Genomic DNA, 12215 nt, shown 5'->3' on the forward strand with positions numbered 1-12215 from the left:
GTTGTTTATTCATGGAAATATAAATAAAACTGGTTTATATATATCTGATATATATCCAACTACCTTATTAAAATGTTATTTCTAATAATTTATGTACTATTTAAGCTTTTCTATGTAAAGAAACATCATTTGTAAATAATGAGCTTTGTTTCTCCTAGCCCAATATTTATGCCTTTAACTTATTTTCCTTACCTTACTAGACAAAAGTATATCCTTGTCTTGTTCCTATTTTTAATGAGAATGCTTATAATGTTTTTCTATTGAAATATTATTTTCTGCAGAGTTTTAGAAGATAGCCTTTATCAGGTTAAGAATAATTTTTCACTTCGAGCTGCTAAAAATCTTTATTTTTAAATCATAAATTAGTGCTGAATTTTATCAAATGCTTTTGCTGTGTCTAAAGTGATCATATGATTTTCATTCTTTAATCTGTTAATGTAGTGAAAGAGTTATTGTTTTTCTTTCTTTATTTTTCTTTTTTTTTTCTGGCCTTACCATAAGGCTTGCTTGTGGGATCTCAATTCCCTCACCAGGGTCTGAACCCAGGCCATGGCAGTCAAAACCCAGAATCCTAACCACTAGGCAACCACGGAACTCCAGATTTATCATTTTTCTAATGTTAAATTTCTGTATTTTTGGAAAAAATCCAACTGCCATTACAATCTTCATCAGCCAATACTGACTTCATTTTGCCAATATTTTGTTTAGAAACATCACATGTGTATTCATGTGAGAGAAGCCAGCCTGCAATTTATCGCTCTCATAATCTCCTGTCTGATTTGTTATCACGGTTATATTGGCCTCAAAGAATGAACTAACAAAGTATCTCTTTTATTCCTTAGAAGAATTTATGTAATATCGGAATTTTCCATTCCTTGAAAATTCAGTAAATTTGCCTATAGAACAATCAGAGCTTTGTGTTTTCTTTATAAGACGATTCTAAACATTGATTCAACTGCTTTACAGATATAGGACTAGCAGGTTCTTATGTTAGTTTTGAAAATGATATACTTTAAAAAATGTGTCCATTTCTTCTAAGTTTTCAAATTTATTAGCTTATATTTTAATATCAGCTACATCTATAGTTATGATCTTTTTTTAATACTAATGTTTATTTATTCCCTTTTCTCCTTTTTTCTAATTAATCATTCCAAAAGCTTTTTTCATTAATCTCTTGAAAGAATCAAATTTTGACGTTATTGATCCTTTCTATTGTAGCTTTGTTTTTCATGCTTGTTTCCCCTCCAGTTTTATGGAGATATAACTGACATATAACTACAGCTTTGTTTACAAAATTAAAAATTTTTTTATAAAAGGGAAACAAGAAGGGCTATTTTTATTTATTTATTTATGGCTGTACTGGGCCTTAGTTGCTACACAGGTTTCCTTTCTGGTTGGGGCGAGCAGAGGCTACTCTTCCTTGCTGTGCTCGCGCTGCTCATTGCGGTGGCTTCTCTTGCTGCACACACAGCACAGGCTCCAGATGCACTGGCTTCAGCAGTTGCGGCTCGCGGGCTCCAGAATGTGGGTTCAGTTGTGGCCCAGGAGCCTCGCCGCCCTGTGGCATGTGGGATCTTCCTGGAGCAGGGATAGAACCCATGTCCCCTGCATTGGCAGGCTGATTCTTAACCACTGGACTACCAGGGAAGTCTACAAAATTTTAAATTTTAAAAAACTTTGTTTTAAAATTTTTGCTGGGACTTCCCTGGTGGTCCAGTGGTTAAGACTCTGTACTCCCAATGCAAGAGGCCAGGGTTCGATCCCTGGTCAGGCAACTAGATCCCACATGCCACAATTAAAGATCCTGCATGCCTCTACTAAGACCCGGTGCATCCAAATAAATAGATATTTTTTAAAAAATTTTGTCTGTTCCTTATTTGGGTTTATTTTTACTTTTTACCTACTTCAATCAACTGTAAGCTCATTTATTTTCACTATGTCTCCTTTGCTCGTTTAAGCATTCAGTATTACATACTTCCCCATAAGTATTGCTTTTGCTGCATTCAACTTTTTTATTTTTTTGGTTGTACTGGGTCTTCGTTGCTGCGCACAGGCTTTCTCTAATTGCAGTGAGCGGGGGCTACTCTTTGCTGTGGTAAGCAGGCTTCTCATTGTGGTGGTGACTCTTGTTATGGAGCACAGGCTCTAGGTGCATGGGCTGCAGTATCTGCAGCACATGGGCTCAACAGTTGTAGCATGTGGGCTCTAGAGTACATATATCCCACAGCTTTTGATGAGAAAAAACTTTCCTTATTGTTCAGTTCTAAGTACTTTTTCAAAAAAAATTTTTGGCCAAGCTGTGTGGCATGCAGGATCTTTGTTCCCCGACAAGGCATTGAACTCATACCCTCCATAATGGAAGCCTGAAGTCTTAACCACTGGACCACCAGGGAAGTCCTCTTAAGTATTTTTAAATTTCTCTTATAATTTCTTCTTTGACCCACACGTTATTTACTTAGGAATATGTTTTTAAATTCCCCAAAGCATGGAGATTAGTGTTCATTTTTTGGTTACTTATTTCTAATGCAAAAGCACCAGAAATAATCCTGAGAAATGATATTTATCCCAAAAGGAAGAAGGTGAGCTTCTAAACACTCTTTTCTAGCACCTGGTTCTTGTATGACAGTACTTACCCGTCCCAAAGCACCCTAAAACTGGACAAAATACACAAATTAACTGTTTCTGGTACACACTAATGATAGTAAATAGCAGAGGGCACTTTGCCTGAGAAAAGAAAGCATTCAGGCTAGGAGCCCACATTGACTCAGGCCCCTTGCCAGGGGGCATTTTCCCAATTCACAGCGAAGGCAAGCAGAGCCTGGGCAGTCAGTGGCAGTCCCCCTGAGCAGAAGAAACACACAAAAGAGGTTTGGTGCTGGGAATTTATGAGATGGGGTACCACTGAGAAAGGAGTACAGCAAAGCCCCAGAAATCTAGGGGCTAACCCCAGGTCCTTGGCTGAATCCTAAGCTGCCCATATGCAATGTAGGTCCTGGGAGGCCTTATAGAGAAGAGCTGTTGCAGAAGGTAGAGAGCAAGCTAAGAGGAGAATACAGGTATCAATACAATGCTGAGAAGATATCGGAGTTCCAGCCCAGCCAGAGTAGAGCATGGTAAGCACCCTGACACCTTCAGCCTACAAGGTCAGATCTTAGGAAAAGGATTTTGCCTAGGAACAAAGGCTCAAACTGAAGTATACCAGTCCCCAAAAAAGAAAACCAACTTTAATAAGATCAAAAGACCAGCTAGTGACTTCATTTTTGCTAGGAAAAAAATCAATGCTATTTAGAGAACATAATATAAAGCCTCTGTAATACAACATCCACAGTATCCAACATACAATAAAAAATTACTGTAAGAAGCCTTGACTCTTAAACAAGGAGGTAAATGTCAACAAAAGCAGAGCTACAAATGACCCAGATGTTGGAATTAGCAGAAAATGATTTTGTAACTACAGTAAGTATATTAAAGAACCTGGAAGAAAAGATAAACAAATGAGTGAAAAGATGAAAGAGTTCAGGAACTTCCCTGGTGATCCAGTGGTTGAGACTCTGTGCTTCCACTTCAGGGGCACTGGTTTGATCCCTGGTTGGAGAACGAAGGGGGCTTCCCAGGTGGCATTAGTGGTAAAGAACCCACCTGCCAATGCAGGAGATGTACGACACGTGGGTTCAATCCCTGGGTTGGGAAGATCCCCTGGAGTAGGAAATGGCAACCCACTCCAGTATTCTTGCCTGGAGAATCCCATGGACTGAGGAGCCTGGGAGGCTACAGTCCATAGGGTCGCAAAGAGTTGGACATGACTGAAGCGACTTAGCACTCAAGCACGCACGTGTGGAACCAAGACGCCACGTGCCTCAAGGCCCAGCCAAAAAAAAAAGGAAAAGTTCAGCTGAGGAATGGGGGGTAAGAACTAAATGGAATTTGAAAACTACACTATCTAAAATGAAAAATGCATTAGATGGGCTTAATAGCAAATTGGACATAACAACACAAAAGGTTAGAGATTTCCAAGACAGGTCAGTTTGAAGAAGTGAGAAAGCTGTGACCATACCTACAACTGAGAGCAGTGAGCAAGGTGGTGTGAATATCTTCAGCAGTTCAGAGAGGTTGAGTGCTGAGTTCAACTAGGAGAGGAGTTGTGCAAGATATGACTTAGTGAGCTAAGAGAATTAAGGTAATTGGAATGAAGGCAGTTATGATTCTGGAATCTAAGCGAAGAAGGGAAGTGAGGGAGTAGAGTGTTGAATAGTGAAGAAGTGGTAGGGGGAGTGTTTTGAATCCCAGTGTGTCTGATTGTTAGACTGGGGGTTTTAGAGCCTTGCTACTCAAACAGTGGTCCCAGGGCCAGGGGTGCCAGCACCACTTGGCACTTGTGGCATAGCGCCACAATTCTCAGGCCCCACCGCATATGCACTCAATCAGCATCTCTGCAGGTAGCGCTCAGCAAGCTGTTTAACAAGCTCAGCGGTGATTCTGATGCTGCTAAAGCTTGAGAACTGCTCTTCTAGAGTAAGAGAGCTGCAGAGAAGTGGTGAAGGGCAGAGTGGGATGCTCCAAATGGATATTTTGGAGATGTTCAATTATGAGCAATGACAAGGTCTGAGATATAATACAGGGAACGGGAAACTGTGATCGAGTGAAAGGAAAGATCATTGAAGATAAATGGTCTAGGAAATAAGGGGCCAGACTCTTAGATAGATCATCCACAGGATGCAATCTGAGTGTCAGTAAAAGAGAAAGATGGTGAGTCAGAAGCTAAAGTTATCAATGAATAACAGAGCATGACAGTGAGAATGCCAGATGACTGCAACCAAGAAGGTCAGTACGTAGGGTAATCTGACAGCCTGCCCTTCCAAGAGAGGGTTTAAAGAGAAAGGAAGAAAAACAGTTTGGAAGTAGCAAAGGGAGCCACCTCTGGCACTCTTACTGTGGAGATTCTAATCCACCTCTCAACTCCCATCTCCAACTCCTCCAGCCTTGGCTGACCTTGTTAATTGCCTGCCAATAGGCATTCTCTCTTCCCTTGATGACAGATTCCCAAGTTTAGCAACAGTGTGCCTATTTTAAAAGCTACATTTTCCAGCCTCCTTTGCACTGAAGGTCACCAGTTACAGTTCTCCCTAACAAAATATAAGCAAAATTGTGGTAGGGCTCGTGAGAATGTGCCTTTTATGAAAACACAGGCTCTGGACCCTCTGCTTCTCCCCTTCTTCTCACCTGGAACCCTGGTTAGCATCATGGAGTTCCCATGCCACCCTTGGACCCCCTACCTCCTGAACTCTTCTACAGCCACGAAAAACAAATAGCTTTGCTTCTGGTTCACCTTCACCTACATAGAGCCCACTTCATTGGAGGGAAGCTCAAAAAAATCATTGGAGGGAAGCTCCTGGGGGTTAGTCATGGGCCTTCTCTTCTCTGTCCACAAAGGAAGCCCCTACCAGGCACTGCCCCACCATTAACTTTCGCCTTCCCAGACCTCATACTTGTCTTCCTGCCAGGAAGGATCAGGTTTTACTCACTTTTGTCTTCCTTACCTTCCACACCAGCAGCCAGAACAAGGCTATGCAAACAACAGATACAATTGTTTGCTGCCTTAAACAAGTAAAAACCTCAATTTCAATAACCCATGTGGAAAAAGCCCTGACTGAATTGCCTAATAACCCTTTTTGTCCTTGCCAAGAATACAGCCTTCCTTCCATTTCAAAGTTCCAGGTTTTCTATACCAACCTTGCTCCTGACTGTTAAAGTCATAAAGTTTCCTAATTTCATTCCAGCCCCTGTTCTGTCCACTGTAAGATGGGACAGAAAGCAGAGCCACAGATGGGCTTCCCTGGTGGCTTAGTGGTAAAGAATCAGCCTGTCAATGCAGGAGACACAGGTTCGATCCCTGGTCCAGGAAGATCTCATGTGCCATGGAGCAACTAAGCCCATGTGCCACAACTACTGAGTTTGTGCCCTAGAGCCAATGCCCCACAACAAGAGAAGCCACTGCAATGACAAGCCTGTGCACTGCAACTAGAGATTGGCCCCTGCTTGCCGCAACTACAGAAAAGCCTGTGTAGCAACGAAGACCCAGCACAGCCAAAACTAAACAAATAAAAATTAAAAAAAAAAAAAAAGTGACCACAGAGCAACCCTGAGAGTGGAGAGACCAGGCACCTACCAGCAGCTCCTGGGGCCGCTCAGTCACATCAGGGGTCCTCTTGGGAGACCTGTTGTTGGAATTCACGTACAGTTTTCGCTTGTGGAAGAGCTTCCCATTCAGTGCCTGGATCGCAAGTGCCACTTTCTGCATGGAGCCCAGATCTACAAATGCGAAGCTGCAAAGGAAGGAGAGGGCAGCTCTGAGCCCAGCTCAAACAGAGCCGCAGGAGGGTGCCGAGCTGAGGAATGGTCTCCTCTCCCATCTGCAGGGATGGGAGAGGCTGGGCCACTCCTAACACCAAGGAGGCCACCATGACACCCAGGTTTGGGCTGGGCAGTGGGGGAGCTGGTCCTGGGGTTCCTGGGGACCGGGAGACATGTGCTGACCCTTTCACCATATACCATAGGGCATGGCTCTGGGTTTCCTTCATACTGCTCCCCACAGAAGTTCAAAGTCCTTTTACTGCCTTGAACATAAGAAAGGAAAAATATGAGTAGGTCCAGATTTCAGGGGCAAACAAGGCTGAGAGAGGTTCACTAACTTGCTTCGAGTCAGAAAACAGAGAAAGGACAAGACCACAAGTAAACCCAGGGCTCTGGACTTCTAACACAAGATTGTATGGATAAGGCTGCCGAGTCAGAGGGTTAAATGTGGAAAGGGGGTTTCCCAAATGTCCCTCTGCCAAGTTGAAGTGGGCGTGGCTTTGGGAGTTGTTGAGCTGGTCTGCAACATCAGTGCATCAGCAAAATGGACAAAGAGGAAAGGAGGTGCTTCCCAAAGAAAACAAAGGAAGAACAGTCATTACCACTTGCAGCCATTCTGGACTCTGTGGACACGGAGAGGGCTGAAGTCCTTTAGAAGGCACCGAATCTCCTCCTACAATGGCAGGGTTTAAAAGAGATAAAGAGACCCAAAGACAAAACTGACAACTGGTTCTCAAGGTTGCAGATCCCCAACCAGTTAGGCTGTAATCAGCTGAACAAATACTTAATGAGAACCAATGATATGCTGAGTGTGCCAGGCTTTGTGCTCAGTGATGCAAACACAGAGACAAGAAGGATGTAAGCACTGCCTTCAATTGCAGTTCAACAGACGTGTGGGGCACTGACAAGACAATCAAGTAAACAGGTCATTTTACCAGAGGGTGTGAAATTCCATGAGGAAGTACAGATGCCTCTGGGAGAACACAGTCTGGGTATCTAACCCAAATTTGTAGAGAAAAGAAGTGGTCAGGGCGGGCTCCCAGGTGGAAGTGACTTTAATCTCTAGGCTATCTCCCTTTCAACACTACCTAGGTGGGAAGGCATTTTTAATTGAGTCTGCTGACTCAGTCCTGTATTCGTGGCAACTTCCCTTCATTTCTTTCCTACATGTCCAACAGCAAACATGAGCTACCCACAAGCCTTATGTCAAGTATTACAGGAGATATGAATTTGAACTTGACATAAGTCTTGCACTCAAGGAGCTTAGAGTTCAGTTCATAAATGCGTGATCTATGTTTAACCGATAGGGCGGAGTGACGTCTAAGAGTAAAAGTAAAGTCCAGAGGGGGCAGTGCATGGAGGGAGGACACTCATCTCTGGTCAGCTGCTGATGGAGCTGTCTGCCATGCCTGCTCTGTACGGCTCCCCACCCCTACCAACCACCCCAACTTTCCTCACTGCAGCCAAGCCAAGCCCCCACTGCCTGGGGATACAATCACCTCCCCTGGACATCTCTCCATCTAATTCTTAAACTCTCCCTCCTGCCTGCCTTCAGGCTCCCTCTCCCATGGATCCTAGTTCCACTCCCACCCCTAGGCTCCAACCATGACTGCCCTTCCTTTTTTGAGATAACATCTACCCAACCCTGATGCCCTTTTGAGCGACACCCTATTTTTTCTCTCTTTCTGCTAAATGTGTAGAAAGAGCTGTGTCCGCCTATTGCCTCTGTTTCCTCCCCGCCCACTCCCTCCTGGCTGCAGCTTAGCCGCTGTTCCTGCTCCGCTGAAAACACGTTCTTACAGGTCATGGATGTGCTGCCCACGGCCGTAGCTTCCCCTCAGGCCTCCCTGTCATCTCCTACCTGCACCTCCCCGCTTTCTCCTTCCCCAGCTTCCCCAATGGCCATACCCACTACAAATCCCACACCTGTGATGAAAACCAATGTTTCCCGAGAAAATTCTACTTTGGGAAAATATGTATTTATACCATATTCTGTTATTACCAATCTAAAGTCACTTTGTTGGCAAGGGAAGAGAAATGCATAATGTATAACCCATTTTTCCGAGTCTTCATATTTATATTACATTTAAATTCAAATTTTCTAATTTGCTTTTACTTTTAAATATTTAATGTTTATTACACATGAATCTACAAGATGCTGAGCAACAAGCAATTTGTGAGAACAAGCAATATGTGCTTAGCATTTTCAGTTTATGGAGCACTATCATATGCCTTATTCCATTTGATCTTTAAAACCACCCTATGAAGTGTATATTATTATTGTCCTCATTCTCAAATGCATAAAATAAAGATCATCAAGATTAAGTGACTTCCCTAAGATTACACAGCTAATTTAGAGTCAAGATTTGAACTCAAGGCTTCTAACCTCAAATCCTGCATACTTTTCATGATATCATGCAAAACGATATCGTTCTTCTGGTCAGATTTTCCTATTATTAAAAGAGAGAATTCCCTGGTGGTCCAATGGTTAGGACTCTGTGCTTTCACTGCTGAGGGCATGGATTCAATCCCTGGTCAGGGAACTAATATCCCCAAAGCTGTGTGGTACAGCCAAAAATAAATCAATGAATAAATGATGAAATAAAATAAGAGAAAACTCCCATATTTTTGTACCTTCAATAGCAGGTGTCAGGAAACCACAGCCTTGGGCCAAATCCAACCCACCACCCTTTTTCTAAGTGTTATTGGAGTGTGCTGCTGCTAAGTCGCTTCAGTCGTGTCCAACTCTGTGCAACCCCATAGACGGCAGCCCACCAGGCTCCGCCGTCCCTGGGATTCTCCAGGCGAGAACACTGGAGTGGGTTGCCATTTCCTTCTCCAATGCAGGAAAGTGAAAAGTGAAAGTGAAGTCGCTCAGTCGTGTCCGACTCTTAGCAACCCCATGGACTGCAGTCTACCAGGCTCCTCCATCCATGGGATTTTCCAGGCAAGAGTACTGGAGTGGGGTGCCATTGCCTTCTCTGTATTGGAGTGTAGCCACGCACATTCGTTTATGTATTCTCCATGGCCGCTTTCATGCCCCAGTGGCAGAGTACCTCCAACAGAGGCATATGGCCTGCAAAGCATAAATCCTTACTATTTGACCCTTTGAGGCTTCCTGGGTGATGCTAGTGGTAAAGAACCTCCCTGCCAATGCAGGAGATGTAAGAGAGGCGGGTTCGATCCCTGGGTTGGGAAGATCCCCTGGAGGAGGGTATGGCAACCCACTCCAGTATTCTTGCCTGGAGAATCCCGTGGACAGAGGAGCCTGGAGGGCTATAGTCCACGGGGTCGCACAGAATCAAACACGACTGAAGCGATTTAGCATGCATGTATCTGATCCTTTACAGAAAACTTGGCAAACCCTTCTCCTACAGCAATGATCCTCAATTCTGATTGCATATAAGATTCAGTTGGAAAGTTGTTTTTTTTTTTAAACTACCTACCAGAGCGACGCCTGGCCCACCCCAGATGAACAAAATCAGAATCTCCAAGGTTGAGATTAAAGCAGTATTTTTATCAATATTTTTAAAAAGATGATGGCAATATGCAGCCAAGGTAAAAAACTACTGTTCCCTGGTATCAAACTGATTCAGGAAGCACTCATTTTCAGAAAATGTGCTTGAGAGTAAGAAGAGAGAACCACCACTACCACACACATACAAATACAAAAGAAACCTCCTGACATCTTTTCACCCATGGTTCATCAATCAACGCTATCAGTGAGGTCATCCTAGCAGCAGATGTTCTTATTGATAGTTATCATTAGGAACTACAAAAATCTAAAGGCATAACCTATGACATTATTTTTCTGCCCCTTAATAGTTCAGTTTGTTTATCTAAAAAAAATTTTTACTATAGATTTGACAGGAAGCTTAGTACATTAAGCTAAAATTGCCTCATATCCCTTAGGGTATATTTTACATATCATTTTAAATAATGAAAATTAGTTATTAGGATATTTTAATTATAAAAGCATTAAATGTTTATTATAGAAAAGTTTAAAAATACAGATAAGCAAAACAGAGATATCACCCATAATCTTACCACCAAAACATGAGTACTGTACATAGAGATTAAGGGATCATACAGTATCTTCTGCTTCATAACCTATTTCACTTATTAATATACTCCTTTCAATCAATCATTACAAAAAAACATCTACTATAGCCTGCCAATAATTACAGCATGAGCATTTATGGACCACTGACTTTGTGCCAGACAGGCAGAAGGTTATGGCAGTTACCTGCATGCTAAATGATTCCACATCCACTGGACAGCAGTAATTTAGCAGCTGGACAACACCAAGCTGGTGTTGGTAAGGATAAAGGAATTCTGCTGCTGATGCTGCTGGCAGGAATAGAGGCCTTTCTCCTTCCTGGTCAAGCCGTGTGGCTCTGGCCCCACACCCAGGTGAGGTCCTAGAGACATGCGTGTAGACATGCATACAAGTCAGTGCACTGAAGCTCTGTTTAAAGTGGCAAAAGGACTTCCCCGGTGGCATGGTAGATAGGTATCTGCCCGCCAATGCCAGGGACACGGGTTCGATCCCTGGTTGGGGAAGACCCTGTATGCCATGCAGCAAGCCCATCTGCCACAACTACTGAGCCCCTGCTCTGGAAACCAGGAGCTGCAACTACTGAAGCCTGAGCACCTAGAGCCTATGCTCAAGAACAAAAGAAGCCATTACCATGAGAAGCCTGCACATCAAAACTAGAGAGTATCCCCCGCTCGATGCAACTAGAGAAGGCCCATGCAAAGCAACAAAGACCCAGCACAGTCAAAAATAAAGAAAGAAAAGAAAGTGGCAAAAACTGGGAAACATTTAATTTGAGCCATGTGATTTGACATTTCTGCAGATAAAAACTGGTCAAGTACCAGCAGTTTCCTATGATACAAGCTAAGCATCTGAATGTTTATTGGCATTGCATGTATGTGCCAACACAGATACATTTTTTAAAAATGTATGAAATGATAAAAGTCATGGAGAAGAGAAAACACACAGAGGAGAGAAAGGGACCAACAGCGGTATCCCCGTCACCTGAGCTCCCCTCCTCCCAGGACACACCTTGGACCCCACTATTACCAATGACTGCCTACCTCCAAACTTCAAGTCCCTGCTCTCTAACCAGCCTTCCTTCTCACACCTCTAGTTTCCCAGTTCTATTCTCTGGGGCAGTGATCCTTCAAACTCTGCCACTTTCCCACCATCCCAAAAACTCCTGACCCTATCCTGACTCTCTGGCCATCAGTTCTGCCCCACCCTGCCCCGCCCCACTGGCCCTTGCCTTCCTCTTTCCACTGTGGTTGATCACTGACTGCGGTCATTTCCTTGTTCAGTGCTTCTGGCATTCCTACTACATATTCCTAATCATCAACCGCCAGCCTCCCAAACAAAACTACTGCAGTCTACTTCTCCACTCAGACCTTCCTTGCCCTCTTTCTACTCAGCAGATAACCCCGATTCTTTGCTGAGAAGAGTCAAGCAATCAAAAGGAACACCCACCCCCGGCCACCACATCAGTCAACCTCACTGTACCCATGCGCACCCTCTACATAGAAGACCCGTCCTTGCTCCAGACAACCCCTCTTAACCTTCTCAAGGTCCTTTATACTAAACAATCTCCTCTTTTTCCTGCATTAACTACCCTCCCCACTGGATGGGCATACAAATGAGCTCTAATATTTACTATCTAAATACTTAAAGACACATAACAGCTTTGACCTTACAACCCCCTCCTGCTCCCACCCCGCTTCCTATCCTTCTTTATTACAAAAATCCTTGAAAAACTTGTCTGTACTCACTGTCCACTTCCTCTAATTCATTCAACAAATGGTTATTAAGTGCCTACTCTGTGCTAGAA

General features: G+C 43.5%; 1 protein-coding gene across 4 annotated transcripts in view; it reads right to left on the reverse strand.

Annotated features, from left to right (window-relative positions):
* The window catches only part of TDRD10 (tudor domain containing 10), a 63718-nt gene that overhangs the window by 29885 nt on the left and 21618 nt on the right, over positions 1-12215 (reverse strand). For 3 of the 4 annotated variants that reach the window (XM_081494665.1, XM_081494664.1, XM_081494667.1), the window contains 2 exons: positions 6954-7024; positions 6167-6323 (listed from right to left, as the gene is read on the reverse strand). The exons of the other annotated variant lie outside the window; for it this stretch is intronic. In XM_081494665.1, coding sequence (XP_081350791.1) covers positions 6167-6323; positions 6954-7024 — 228 coding nt within the window. The remainder of the gene's footprint in view (positions 1-6166; positions 6324-6953; positions 7025-12215) is intronic. 4 annotated transcript variants of the gene reach the window in all.

The sequence above is a fragment of the Giraffa tippelskirchi genome, chromosome 5 (assembly GCF_054371585.1).
Source record: "Giraffa tippelskirchi isolate mGirTip1 chromosome 5, T2T-mGirTip1v1.2.pri, whole genome shotgun sequence".
Lineage (NCBI taxonomy): Eukaryota > Metazoa > Chordata > Mammalia > Artiodactyla > Giraffidae > Giraffa > Giraffa tippelskirchi.